Source organism: Schistocerca piceifrons, chromosome 4 (genome assembly GCF_021461385.2).
Source record: "Schistocerca piceifrons isolate TAMUIC-IGC-003096 chromosome 4, iqSchPice1.1, whole genome shotgun sequence".
Classification (NCBI taxonomy): domain Eukaryota; kingdom Metazoa; phylum Arthropoda; class Insecta; order Orthoptera; family Acrididae; genus Schistocerca; species Schistocerca piceifrons.
Genome location: NC_060141.1, coordinates 122,957,053 through 122,972,050, shown reverse-complemented (window position 1 = coordinate 122,972,050; position 14,998 = coordinate 122,957,053). Strand labels below are relative to the sequence as shown.

Genomic DNA, 14,998 nt, shown 5'->3' with positions numbered 1-14,998 from the left:
GTGAGACAAATTAAGTGACTGACCAGCTGTCGACTGACGGTAGCAACGCAGTGACTGGATGATCAGTACGACCGCATAATAGCGCATAGGCGGCCGACTTCTACTCGCCAGTTACAGTATGATCTCTTGACGGTAACCATCTTCTTGTATTTTTGCAGTTATGCTTCATGAGACGTTTACCACTACAGAATAATCGACTCGTGGAGATAACAATATGGGTTGTCGAATCCTGTGACTGAAGGTCGGATGAACAGAATAATATCTCGTTTGTAGACGAAACCTTAACGCCATTTAGACTCGAAAACGAGCAGTTAGGTGGACTGATAAGGTGGGGAATTAGGAGGTTCTGCATAGCATCTTTGAGGAAAGGAATCTGTGGAAAACACTGAGAAGGGACGGGATGACACGGATCTGTTAAGCTCGCCGGCCGCTGTGGCCGAGCGGTTCTAGGCGCTACAGTCTGGAACCGCGCGACCGCTACGGTCGCAGGTTCGAATCCTGCCTCGGGCATGGATGTGTGTGATGTTCTTTGGTTAGTTAGGTTTAAGTAGTTCTAAGTTCTATGGGACTGATAACCTCAGAAGTTGAGTCCCACAGTGCTCAGAGCCATTTTTTTTTTTTTTTTTTTTTTTTTTGATCTGTTAAGACACCGAGGAATGTCCTCCATGCCACTAGAGGGAGCTGTAGATGACAAAAACTGTAGAGGAAGACAGAGATTGGACTGCATCCAGCGAGCAATTGAGGACGTAGGTTGCAAGTGCTACTCTAAGATGAAGACGTTGCACAGGTGAGGGATTCGAGGCGGGCCGCATAAAACTAGTCCGAAAACTGATGACAAAAAAAACCACGGTGACGTAAAGCATGTACATAATTGTTTGAGATGTGCACAGCGGCAGTCGTTTTCTCCTCTTTCCTTTTGCATGTGTAACCTGTAACAGGAAAAGGAATAAAGAAATGGCTAGTAGCACTAGGTTATATCCACCACAGTACAGAGAATTGCTAAATAAGTTCGTAGATTTATTATACAACACTGGACAGCGTCAGCTCATTCTGATTAATTCTACCTCACATTTACGTCCGAAAATATTAAGGAAGAACTTGATGTGTCTCAGAAACCACTGATGCAATAGTCAAATTATTGGAAATGAAGTGAACACAAACTGTAATATTTGATGGCGGTTGTTTCAATTCATGTTTTACCTGAAGCATCGCAATCTGACTTTTATGTCTTCACAAAACCTACGTCAGTTCTGTTCAACAGTGACACCAGAAAGGTTTACGCATCTTGCTCATACTGAACAGTGCCATCGTCTTTTTGCAGTAATGTTTCCGTGACAAGAGCAAACTTTGGGCCCACTCTGAGAAATCAAATCACAGGTAGCATGATCTGACCATTATGCAACAGTAACTCCCATTTCAAGAAATCACAGTACGAAAAGACCATGTTTTGCTCTGAAGAAGATTCATATTCTTGCCACTGACTATTTCTGGTTGCCTGAGTACGTACTACAGTACTACGTGAAAGGTATTCAGTGTACCTTCTGTCGAATTTAACCCACTCCTACCCCCACCCCCCACAAATCTATACAGCAACCCTATAAATTACTACATAGTTTTTAAGTTGGGTCCTTCCCCAGTCAGTCAACATATGACGGTTATTCTATGACACTGACCAGTAGGAATGTCTCCCTGGTGATGGTGTAGAACTTGCTGGCAGTGAGCATCAGAGGGCGCCCCGTGCGGCTCAGGACGATCCGAAGCTCCCTGAGGAAACGAGGAGATCCCCCAGTCCAGTCGCAGCTGTACACAGACACCTGCAGGAGCTCGCTCTGAAAGCATAACAGGCAAGATAAAATACTGGTGATATTACCTAAGTTAGTAGGCGGCATCGGTTTTTTGCCTCCAACCAAGTTGTGTAAGAGAGTAAAGTTTTTACGTACCTATTATTTCAAACAATTTGGTGATTGCTTGCAAATGCGAGCTAAATTTAAATATCTGCATAGCTGTCTTTCGTTTTACATTGATATTTGTATTCAGTTTTGTCACCACCTTCAATGATTCTTTATACCTTTAATAGTATGCATGTCTATGTTTTGTTATGTTTTCTGTATAATGTCCAAGAGACATTAGAGCCTCACACATTTTATTACCAGCTGTAAGGCCAAACACTCATTTTCTTATAGTTAAATTTCATTAAATATATTTAAAGCTTTTTTTTGTCATGTGACTAGGGCCTCCCGTCGTATAGACCGTTCGCCGAGTGTAAGTCTTTCGGTTTGACGCCACTTCGGCGACTTGCGCGTCAATGGGGATGAAATGATGACGCTTAGGACAACGCAACAGCGAGTCCCTGAGCGGAGAAAATCGCCGCCCCAGCCGGGAATCGAACCCGGGCCCTTAGGATTGACAGTCTGTCGCGCTGACCACCCAGCTACCGGGGGCAGACAGACTTAAAGCTGTACTGTTATTTCTTGTCTTCGGGGCCAGATGTGGTAAAGTGCGCTTTGAAATCAAGCTGTTGTGAGCAGCCAAGGTGAAGTCGCTCATATAATCATGTGCAATGTTTAGATTTGGTCTTTTATAAATAATACCAGTAACACCTTCCACACCCCTCACTCCCACGCTCCCTGGCTTTTCATTTCTTTGTTTCTAGTTTAGAAATGAAATAATTAACGTTTCAATGTAGTAGTAATTAGGTTACAGCACAGCAATTCTTTCGGTAAGTGGAAACAAATAGTGTGAATTTGAGTAACCTGTTGCTGTTCTGCCGGCCACAGTGGCCGAGCTGTTCTAGGCGCTACAGTCTGGAACTGCGCGACCGCTACGGTCGCAGGTTCGAATCCTGCCTCGGGCATGGATGTGTGTGATGTCCTTGGATTAGTTAGGTTTGAGTAGTTCTAAGTTGTAGGGGACTGATGACCTCAGCAGTTAAGTCCCCTAGTGCTCAGAGCCATTTGAACCATTTGTTGCGGTTCTATCCAAGTTCAGTTTACCGACCGAGATATACTGATTTTGGCATTTCACTCGAAATAAATAATTGTCCCCCATCTTTCTCGTCATCACCGACCTTCCTGCGTGGCTTACACACCTAAAAAATTCCGAAGGTAAAATTCCACCCAATTCGGGTCCCTGGGGACTATTCTATAAAAAAGTAATTACCAAAAAAATATCTAATAGATAGGTTAGACAATGTGATATCCACGCCTGTATTTTATTCAGAATCATATTCGCGGCAGCACTGTGTGTGGAGTGCGAATGAACATTCTCGCGGTATTAATAAAAAGGACTTCATCGACAATAAAATAATAAATAATTATTGTCAGTGACATAATTTAACTTTCTGTTAGAAATTATATCTCACAATACCCTTGGAAAAAGATAAATAAATCTCAGTCTTTTGTTACCTATGGTTCTTCTAGAATAATCCATCTTCTTGTTCGAACTGTTGTACTGATCAGATGTGATTGATGTCTCATAACACTGAAGTCTGTAAAAACTGTATTAGGTTGTTAATTAATATTTGAAAAATAGAGTTTCTGTGTTATTGAAATGCATCTTCTTTGTTTGTAGTTTATTTCATTATGATTCTCGTCCTATATATGTGTTAAGTTTTTTCTGGTCAGCTATAATGGAGAGCAGCCATTAGCTTTATTGATCTACAGCGCGATTTATTGGTAAATGCTGAATAATAGGGGATTAACATTGAGAAATATTTTCAAATGTAAATGCATATAGCGAAACTTCAAAAAAGATTTAATATATGTTATATGATAGTAGTAAAACAGTGCCTGAAGGAGAATCGATAAGTGATCGTCTTATGTTAGCGGCCATCTTAGTGAAATGTTGCAGCGGCAGTTTTAAATTGAATTTTTAAACAGACATAAATGTTGTTGTTCATTATTGCGATAATAATTGTGTATTAATGGGCCAGAACCAACTCAGAGGCACTAAATTCCAGTTAGACTGTGAATAATCTTTAAATATAGCGAACTTATATCAATGCAAACAGCATCTTACGTGGTTCCAATTATTATATGCTTATGTATGAAGCCCTGTATTTCGTAACAACTTTTATGAAATATTTTGACAGGAAAAAATACATTAGTGTTGTGTGCGTGTGGTATTGTGTAACAAAACTGTTCATTTTGCTTAAAGAGAAGTGTTGTCACCTCGAATAACAGTAGCATTAAATTCGACAGACGATCTGCAACTAGTAAAGAGACTATCATGCAACAGCACTGAAGATTACTAAAAATCATTACTCTTGTTTAGTTCAGATTACTTATCATACATTTAGTTTGCTTGCTGGTTATATATATGATTATTTATATGAATGAACTTAGTGCCAGTTACACTGCTTGACAGACAACATTGCTACACGTTATCAGGTGGAGATTTCTTTAACAAAATAACAATCATTAGCTGGGAAAAGCAGTGATTAAATAAAACCTCATGTTATATTAATAATAAGTACCTGATTTTGTTGTAGTCTTGCCGAAATAGCCCAAAACGATACTAGACATGCCACAACAATTTGGAAGAAGGCATTTAGTGGGAGTGCAGTGGCTTGAAGAACAATACTCGGACCAGGTGAGTACGTGGTTGTCAATACAAGCTCTGATAGGGGTGATAAAGAATAGGTCTAGTAATGAAAAAGAAAATATTAATCTGGGCAAACCACTACGAACAGTATGGTGAACGCTTCATTACAGACAAGAAACATGCAAATCGACGACCGAGTACAGTAGCAGAAGTAAATACACTCCTGGAAATGGAAAAAAGAACACATTGACACCGGTGTGTCAGACCCACCATACTTGCTCCGGACACTGCGAGAGGTCTGTACAAGCAATGATCACACGCACGGCACAGCGGACACACCAGGAACCGCGGTGTTGGCCGTCGAATGGCGCTAGCTGCGCAGCATTTGTGCACCGCCGCCGTCAGTGTCAGCCAGTTTACCGTGGCATACGGAGCTCCATCGCAGTCTTTAACACTGGTAGCATGCCGCGACAGCGTGGACGTGAACCGTATGTGCAGTTGACGGACTTTGAGCGAGGGCGTATAGTGGGCATGCGGGAGGCCGGGTGGACGTACGGCCGAATTGCTCAACACGTGGGGCGTGAGGTCTCCACAGTACATCGATGTTGTCGCCAGTGGTCGGCGGAAGGTGCACGTGCCCGTCGACCTGGGACCGGACCGCAGCGACGCACGGATGCACGCCAAGACCGTAGGATCCTACGCAGTGCCGTAGGGGACCGCACCGCCACTTCCCAGCATATTAGGGACACTGTTGCTCCTGGGGTATCGGCGAGGACCATTCGCAACCGTCTCCATGAAGCTGGGCTACGGTCCCGCACACCGTTAGGCCGTCTTCCGCTCACGCCCCAACATCGTGCAGCCCGCCTCCAGTGGTGTCGCGACAGGCGTGAATGGAGGGACGAATGGAGACGTGTCGTCTTCAGCGATGAGAGTCGCTTCTGCCTTGGTGCCAATGATGGTCGTATGCGTGTTTGGCGCCGTGCAGGTGAGCGCCACAATCAGGACTGCATACGACCGAGGCACACAGGGCCAACAGCCGGCATCATGGTGTGGGGAGCGATCTCCTACACTGGCCGTACACCACTGGTGATCGTCGAGGGGACACTGAATAGTGCACGGTACATCCAAACCGTCATCGAACCCATCGTTCTACCATTCCTAGACCGGCAAGGGAACTTGCTGTTCCAACAGGACAATGCACGTCCGCATGTATCCCGTGCCACCCAACGTGCTCTAGAAGGTGTAAGTCAACTACCATGGCCAGCTAGATCTCCGGATCTGTCCCCCATTGAGCATGTTTGGGACTGGATGAAGCGTCGTCTCACGCGGTCTGCACGTCCAGCACGAACGCTGGTCCAACTGAGGCGCCAGGTGGAAATGGCATGGCAAGCCGTTCCACAGGACTACATCCAGCATCTCTACGATCGTCTCCATGGGAGAATAGCAGTCTGCATTGCTGCGAAAGGTGGATATACACTGTACTAGTGCCGACATTGTGCATGCTCTGTTGCCTGTGTCTATGTGCCTGTGGTTCTGTCAGTGTGATCATGTGATGTATCTGACCCCAGGAATGTGTCAATAAAGTTTCCCCTTCCTGGGACAATGAATTCACGGTGTTCTTATTTCAATTTCCAGGAGTGTATGATTATATATAGGTCCGCAGAGGAAGAGATTCAAAAAATTTATGATGCGATGAAAGAAAGTATTTAGTATGTTAAGTGATGCGAAAATGCCGTGACATTATTGAAAGCAGCGGGAGTATTTTCATTAATTTTTTGCACACTACTTCGTACCATGACGCCACAGTCAGGTGCATGATCGTCGAAGTCGAGCTCACGCCTACCCAATAGGAAGATAGCCGACATACCCATTTCGTTTCGAGCATACAACCTGAAGAGTTGGTAGCAGCTGTTGCTGCATGTTCGTATATCTATTCTGGGTGAACATTAATTCATTTCTGTGACTTCAATGCTCACGTATTTTGAGAGGTACATGAACGTATGCACTAAGACAGTTGATATGTTTTCGTGATTTCACATAGCATGTGTAACATTGTGAATTAACGTAAATCCATGTTTCTGTAACAGCACGTCATTTCTTGAGAACCAGTCTTTTATCGTTCAGTTACAGATTCATACTTTACTACAATACAGCGAAGTCTGGAGGGTTGTATTAGGTCTATAATGTTGAAACTATTATTTTCGTGGAATACCGAAGTACTGTTTGATCCTCTGGATGTTCTACAAGTAACCAAACAAACTGTTACGTTGATTTCATTCTCTGTACAACAGCTTATTTCTGGCTGCGATTTCGTCCAGTATTTTTGTTACTTATAATTGTACATGTTAAACCTGCCAGATCACATTCATGGAAAAGGTTAAAATGCAAGAACTCAAAGCATTGACCAGATTAGGGAAAACTTTAATGTACATAAAAGTTTGAAAGAAAATGCCGTTTGGGATTATAAACGTTAGCGCAAAAAAGGGTGTTGTAATTAGAAGAGTGTACCCATCGCGAGAATGGATGTATATTTCAAGTTTTCTGAAGAAACAATAATTAAATAAAAATAAAAAACAATTTCCGTTGCTGCATACCACATACCTCTGCCAGGACCTCATCACCGCACCAGCAGACCAGGAACATCTGCTCGGCTACGACGAACACATACCAACCATACTTCATCAGCAGCCCCGAATTCGCCTTCTGCAAAACAATTCGTCAGTCAGTAGATTCTAGTTTAACTATTATAGATGATATCGTTACTGACGTTTTTTATTTACTCGTGGCACTTACGCTCCAGATACAAACCATTCAAGGTTACACCTCTTCGAGGGTTCGTCTGCGAGTAGTCTTAAGCGAAATTGGTCAGTATGTAGGAGATAGTGATGAAAGTTTGTAATGGGCAGCGTAATGCTTGTATCACTGGTAATGAAAAAGGAAATTATAACTCTGGCACCGACACATCGCCGGCTCCTATCAAATATCACCAATGGTACAACCGTCCGCATCTAATGTAAAATCACTATCAACAGTGTCACATGCTCACAGTCCCTGAGACACTCGGACACTGGTGCAGCGGTGAGCTAACGCCACGACTACTCCTCTCCTTGCCTACCAATTACTGACGAAGAAAATTACGTCTACGAACTAGATCTCTATGGCCAAGTCGATTGCCACCACACTGGAAGACTTTAGCGAACTATGTCACCTCTTTTTCCTTTTTAATATAATGTAAATCTATTCTTTATTAGCAACAAAATAAAAGTTCTCTAGCAGAAATGTCCCTGACGGATGTAATTGCTAAAATAATAGTTGCACCTGCAAAAGGCCAACTTTAACCGCTACACCGTTCCTCATAACAAAGTATCTTCTTTCCTCGTATAATCAACTCGAAGCTTTTTTTGTAAGAGGGCTAATATTAAAAACGAAGAAACAGTACACTACTGGCCATTAAAATAGCTACACCATGAAGAAATGCAGATGATAAACGGGTATTCATTGGACAAATATATTATACTAGAACTGACATGTGATTACATTTTCACGCAGTTTGGGTGCGTAGATCCTGAGAAATCAGTACCCAGAACAACCACCTCTGGCCGTAATAACGGCCTTGATACGCCTGGGCATTGAGTCAAACAGAGCTTGGATGGCGTGTGCAGGTACACCTGCCCATGTAATTTCAACATGCTATCACAGTTCATCAAGAGTAGTGACTGGCGTATTGTGACGAGCCAGTTGCTCGGCCACCATTGACCAGAAGTTTTCAATTGGTGAGAGATCTGGAGAATATGCTGGCCAGGGCGGCAGTCGAACATTTTCTGTATCCAGAAAGTCCCGTACTGGACCTGCAACAAGCGGTCGTGCATTATCCTGCTGAAGTGTAGGGTTTCGCAGGGATCAAATGAAGGGTAGAGCCACGGGTCGTAACACATCTGAAATGTAACGTTCAGTGTCCAAAGTGCCGTCAATGCGAACAAGAGGTGACCAAGATGTGTAACCTTCGCACCCCATACCATCACGCCGGGTGATACGTCAGTATGGCGATGACGACTACACCCCTTCAATGTGCGTTCACCGCGATGTCGCCAAACACGGTTGCGACCATCATGATGCTGTAAACAGAATCTGGATTCATCCGAAAAAATGACGTTTTGCCATTCTTGCACCCAGGTTCGTCATTGAGTGCACCATCGCAGGCGCTCCTGTCTGTGATGCAGCGTCAAGGGTAACCACAGCCATGGTCTCCGAGCTGATAGTCCATGCTGCTGAAAACGTCGTCGAACTGTTCGTGCAGATGGTTGTTGTCTTGCAAACGTCCCCATCTGTTGACTCAGAGATCGAGACGTGGCTACACGATCCGTTACAGCCATGCGGATAAGATGCCTGTCATCTCGACTGCTAGTGATACGAGGCTGTTGGGATCCAGCACGGCGTTCCGTATTACCCTCCTGAACCCACTGATTCCATATTCTGCTAACAGTCATTGGATTTCGACCAACGTGAGCAACAATGCCGCGATACGATAAATCGCAATCGCGATAGGCTACAATCCGACCTTTATCAAAGTCGGAAACGTGATGGAACGCATTTCTCTTCCTTACTCAAGGCATCACAACAACGTTTCACCAGGCAACGCCGGTCAACTGCTGTTTGTGTATGAGAAATCGGTTGGAAACTTTCCTCATGTCAGCACGTTGTAGGTGTCGCCACTTGCGCCAACCTTGTCTGAATGCTCTGAATAGCTAATAATTTGCATATCACAGCATTTTCTTCCTGTTGGTTAAATTTCGCGTCTGTAGCACGTCATCTTCGTGGTGTAGCAATTTTAATGGCCAGTAGTGTAGTTGCGTCTCCATAAAAAATAGGGAATCTAGTTGCGAGCAAAACTCATTCTCACCAACCGACTGTCTTGTTGGTACTAGATTTTTTATTGAGTTCTTAATTTTTTCTGGAGTCCTAAATCTTCTTGGAGGCTAAAAGTTGTATTGTGATATGAAAATTTTCTTCACGGCGTTCTAACACGCGATTATTCCCTTATTCTGTTGTTGAACCCATGTGCTGGTAATTACGCAATTTCTTTCTGTCCTTGTCTCCGAAATGTTGTTTCAGCACTGTAAGTGTACTGTGATCGATACTTACGAGCGAGCTAGCTATCAGGAGACGCTAGCTGGTGAACTTTGGCTATCAGAATCTTTGCTGTTCCAGCGGACAGGGCTTTGTCGTTTGCTCCGACGATGCTAGGCTGTAACAAGCGCGTGAGGTCAGTTGTGGGTTGGACTGAAAAAGCCGGCGGATATGAATCGGTGGAATTAAAGTGGAAAGATTTTAGTAATAGACTTACCAGTTTTGTAAAGAGATAACGTCAACGGACAGTGGGCTTCGAAAGTGAATGTATTTGAATTTGCGAATCCCATCGACATGTATGAATGGGACGTATCTAAGGGTGTTCTGTTGTTGTAAGTTCGATAAACAAAGTAGATGGACGTTATCTTGTACTGCAAAAGCTTTTACAATCATTCATAAGTAACACCTAGTGGCCCATAGTTACAGACATGTCAAAGATAAAAAAATGGTTCAAATGGCTCTGAGCTCTATGGGACTCAACATCTAAGTTCATCAGTCCCCTGGAACTTAGAACTAATTAAAACTAACTAACCTAAGGACATCACACACATCCATGCCCGAGGCACGATTCGAACCTGCGACCGTAGCGGTCGTGCGGTTCCAGACTGTAGCGCCTAGAACCGCTCGGCCACTCCGGCCGGCCATGTCACAGATAGTTAGCCTTTTTTTCGGAATCTGTTGTAAATCACTCCCTTGAAGGTATTATAGCCAAACCTCAGGACCACGTTAACTTCAATTAGAATTGCTGAGGGAGATCTTACATGTGGTGTACCGTGCTGCGACACCATCTTTGTATTCGACAATCACGGAAAGGAAATGTATCGAATACTCGCAGGAAAGGAGGATTACAGAAGTACAAGGTATCGGATTCGTGACACACCACTGATGACAGTTTAGCGAGCTATGTTCTCACGCAGAAAAATATTTAACTGTCGCAAAAGGTGTAAAGACATGGTAGGACACATTGTTGCTGTAGGAATTGTCAAATAGAAATTGAAGTTTATTTTTCACGAGCGTTTTGAATAAACTAATGATACGTAGGGAAATGAAAGTTAGTGCAAGAAGGCTACAATAGTAAAAGTCTTGAAAGGACAGGCTGAGAGTAATAACTAACAGGATTTTCAGTTGTACAAGCTAGAAGAAGAAATCAAAAAGACAGATGCAGATTTAGGAAATTTTAGCAACAAGTGCAACAGACTCTTATTTAATAGACGAGATAGGAGAAGCGGAAAACAGTACCAACCTAACTTTATGAATGTTATGGCCATGGCAGTAACGCTTAGAAAATGAAGGAAATAAGATAAGGTGGGAACCCACACGAGAAAGTACAGTTGAGCAAGGGAGATTAGAAATACAGACGCTTTTAGCAATAGTAATGGTGAAGATGGAGGAAAACACCAAGCACGCAATGGCTGGAAGACGTCAGGCTTGAAGTATATGTAGGAAGAGATAAAGGAAAATATAACTGAGATACAGAAAAAGATGGACAAAAACGCAGATGAAATGGTCAGAGAAAAAGCAGAGGAAAATGTAGTTCAAATGAAAGAAGTTCAAGCACAAGGTAGAGAAAAAATGCATCCGAAACGAGAGAAGTAAAGACACAGGAAGCAGAATTCATCACTATATGGAATGAACAAATCATAAATACGAAGAATGAGCGATAAAAAGTGCAGAAATGAGTCGCGAACGCGAATTGAGTATTATGTAAATAGAATCAGCAGTGACTAGTTGCGTCGACAGTTATAGCCAGCTCAGAGCAGACTTAGTCTCTATACGAAACGAGGCAACAGGCAGAAAAAGTAACGATAGTTTGCGAGCACAGTGAGACGGAGACCGCCAAGATCAAGATGGAGTTAACAGCCAGAGTGAATACGATTGCTGACACCATATCATTAAGAAGAATAACTCAGGTCATCATCATCAGTTATCTGCTATATTAGCAGGTCCTTTGCCTCTCCATTTTCTGCGATCCATTGCTTCCTTCTTAAGGCTGCTGTATGTTGTACCGTCCATCATGTCATCCAGTATCTGGAATCTCTTCATTCCTCGCTTCCTTTTCCCTTCTACATAACTTTCTAAAACTGTTTTTATCAGTCCGTCATTCTTTCTTAATATGTGCCCAATCCAATTTCTTTTTCTTCTCTTTATTACATCTAGTAACTGCCTTTTCTCTCCCACTCTTCTCAGTACCTCTTCATTTTTTACTCTGTCCATCCAACTTATTCTTTCCATCTTCCTCCATGTCCAGATCTCAAAAGCCTCCAGCCTTTCTCTGTCTTTTTTCCTCATAGTCCATGTTTCAGCGCCATATAGAAGAACACTCCATACAAGACATTTTATGAGTCTCTTTCTGAGTTCTCTGTCCATACCACTGCAGAAGATTCTCCTTTTTTTATAAAACGCCTCTTTTGCCATTGCTATCCTTGTTTTAATTTCTGTGGTGCACTTCCAGTCGGTGTCTATCCTGCTTCCAAGATACTTAAAATTTTGAACCTGTTCTAGTGTTTCTCCATTCAGCACAATTTTTATTTCCTTATTTCCTCCTATTGCCAATACTTTTGTTTTATTTGTGTTAATTTTCATTCCATATTTTTTTCCGTTAGTTGCAATGGTGTCCACCAAATCCTGTAATTCTTTTTCCCCTGTGGCTAGAAGGACCATGTCATCAGCAAATCCCAAGCACCCTAGTCTTCTTCCTCCAATTTCTACTCCTTTGTCATCTAATGAGCATTGGTCAATCATATTTTCCAAGTACAGGTTGAAAAGAGTAGGTGATAAACAGCATCCTTGTCTTACCCCTTTCCCTAGCCTGATCCAGTTTGTACTTTCTCCTCTCACTTTAACTGAAACTTTTTGATTAAGGTACAATGAGTTTATAAGTCTTCTGGTTTTCCAGTCCACTCTCTTTTCCCTCATAATAGTCGCCAGCTTGTCCCAAACCACATTGTCAAATGCCTTTTCTAAATCGATGAAGCACATATATAGGTCTCTTCCTTTTTCAATAAACCTTTCTCCCAAGATTCGTAGGAGCCCTATTGCATCTCTGGTGCCCGTATTCCGTCTAAAGCAAACTGCTCCTCGCCGAGATTCTCCTCTATTACTTTTTCAAGTCTTTTATTAATTATTCTTAACATCACTTTGGCTGCATGTGAAATGAGGCTGATTGTCCTGTGCTCGCTGCATTTCTTGGTTCCTTGTTTTTTCGGTAATGGAATCATTACTGTTGTCAAAAAGTCCTCAGGCCATTCACCACTGTCATATATTTTATTACATAACCTCAATATTTCTCTTATTCCATTGTGGTTCAAGCATTTTAGTATTTCTCCCGGTATTGTATCTGTATCTACTGCTTTGCCATTTTTCATTGCAGCAATGGCAGACTTTACTTCTTCCATTATGATGGTCGGTCCTTTCTCTTTATCACTTACACTGTTGTGTGACTCAAGTTCCAGAGTTTCTGGTTTGCTATTTGTGTCATATAGCTCTTTTATATATTCTTCCCATCTCTGGAGGACATCGTCACGATCTTTATACACTACCTCTTCGTCTTTACTCAAAATTTCCATAGTAGCACTTCCTGCTCTGTTGTGTTCCCATGTCATAGTCTTTACTCTGTTGTATAGTAAGCCGTATCTTCCCTTCCTGTCCAGTTCTTCAATTTCATCACATTCCTCTTTTAGCCATTCTTTCCTAGCCTGCTCTGTTTCTCTTCGCAGTTCGTTATTTAACCTTCGGTATATCTTTCTTGCATCTTCAGTGTTCTTGTTTTTCAATTTTCTTCTCTCCTCCATCTTGGAAATCATTTCTTGTGTGACCCATGGTTTTTTTGACCTTTTCCCTTTTACATATCCTATATTTTGCTGTCCTGCTTTAATGATTCCTTCTTTCAGCATATTCCAGTACTCGTTGGCATTATCAGGTGCTTCTTCGTCTCGTAATGTGTTTAGAAAGTCCCGAGACAGCATTTCTGTAATTTGTTCTTTGTTGGACCTTATCTTCTCTAGATCCCATTTCTTCACCATTGTCGCCTTTTTCAGTCTTTTCATTCTTATTTCTATTTCTGCCATAAGTAAGTTGTGGTCACTATTAATATCTGCACCTGGTAATGTGTGCACCTTCTTGATTCCATTCCTGTATCTTTCTTCTACCAGTATAAAATCGATTTGGCTTCTATATTTATCCCCTGGTGATTTCCAAGTGTAGAGCCTCCTCTTATGGTTCTTGAACCATGTGTTTGCCACTATCAGCTGCCTTTCCCTGCAGAAGTCAATTAACCATTCACCTCTGTCGTTTCTCTTTCCAAGACCATGACTGCCTACTATGTTTCCCTCTTTCCCTTCTCCCACAATGGCGTTCCAGTCTCCCATTACTATTTTACAGCATTTTTTATTTTCGTCCATTATTCTCTCTATTACATTGTACGTTTCCTCTACAATTTGGTCACCATGTTCTGAAGTTGCCATATACACCTGGACAATCAGTAAATCTTTTTGTGCTCCTTTCAGCCTTACACCAATAACCCGGTCATTTGCATAGTCTACATATTCCACACATTTAGCCAATTCCTTTGTCATAATCATTCCTACTCCATTAATTCCTTTTACTTCTCCTCCTGAGTAGTAGAATACATATTCATCTGACTGCAACTCTCCATGTCCATTCAATCTTACCTCAGCAACTCCTACGAGGTCCATATGATTCTTTTCCATCTCTCTTTTAAGGTTTTCTAGTTTTCCTGCTTGTAGCAGAGTTCTGACATTCCAGGTACCAATTCTCGTTTTGATTTTTTGCCTCCTTTCAAGTTGTCCCCCCCGGAGATCCGAATGGGGGACTATTTTACCTCCGGACACTGATTTAACATGAGACGAAGCCATTTTTTGTGCATAAAATGGAACCTGCATTATGCAGGGAAGATAATCTGCGGTGGTGTTCCGTTGCCTTCCGCAGTTCTGGAGGCCGCCCCTAACATGGGATACAGACGCCTTTTGCAGCCGCCCGCTCCGGGTCAGACGCTGCATGAGAAGTATAGGTTGGAAAATGAAAGACCCCTAGCCCTCGAAACCTAATAGCGTCAGGGTCGGAAAAGAACAAGAGTTGGCCGAGGGTGGCCAGATAGGAAAGATAAGAGTGAGGAGCCTGGCATAAGTAAGTGGAAGCAATGCCAGGACTCAGCTCGGGGCCCCGTGTTCGCCAGCCACGTATCACTAGGTGTGACTCCCTGAGGTATCTTGCTTAAAAACAGAATTCTACGGAAAAGCGTCGCAATATAAACACAGTGTTGAAGAATGTGGTACTAAATGGTTTAAAGGAAGAGCAAGTCTTAGGGATT

The 14,998-nt window shown here is 42.6% G+C and overlaps 1 protein-coding gene across 1 annotated transcript in view; it reads right to left on the bottom strand.

The window, feature by feature from the left end:
* Window positions 1-1,655: 1,655 nt before the first annotated feature.
* The window catches only part of LOC124795652 (odorant receptor 13a-like), a 126,815-nt gene continuing 113,472 nt past the window's right edge, over window positions 1,656-14,998 (bottom strand). Inside the window, exons 6-7 of the mRNA XM_047259725.1 lie at window positions 7,144-7,245; window positions 1,656-1,829 (exon numbers count right to left, since the gene is read on the bottom strand). Coding sequence (XP_047115681.1) covers window positions 1,656-1,829; window positions 7,144-7,245 — 276 coding nt within the window. The remainder of the gene's footprint in view (window positions 1,830-7,143; window positions 7,246-14,998) is intronic.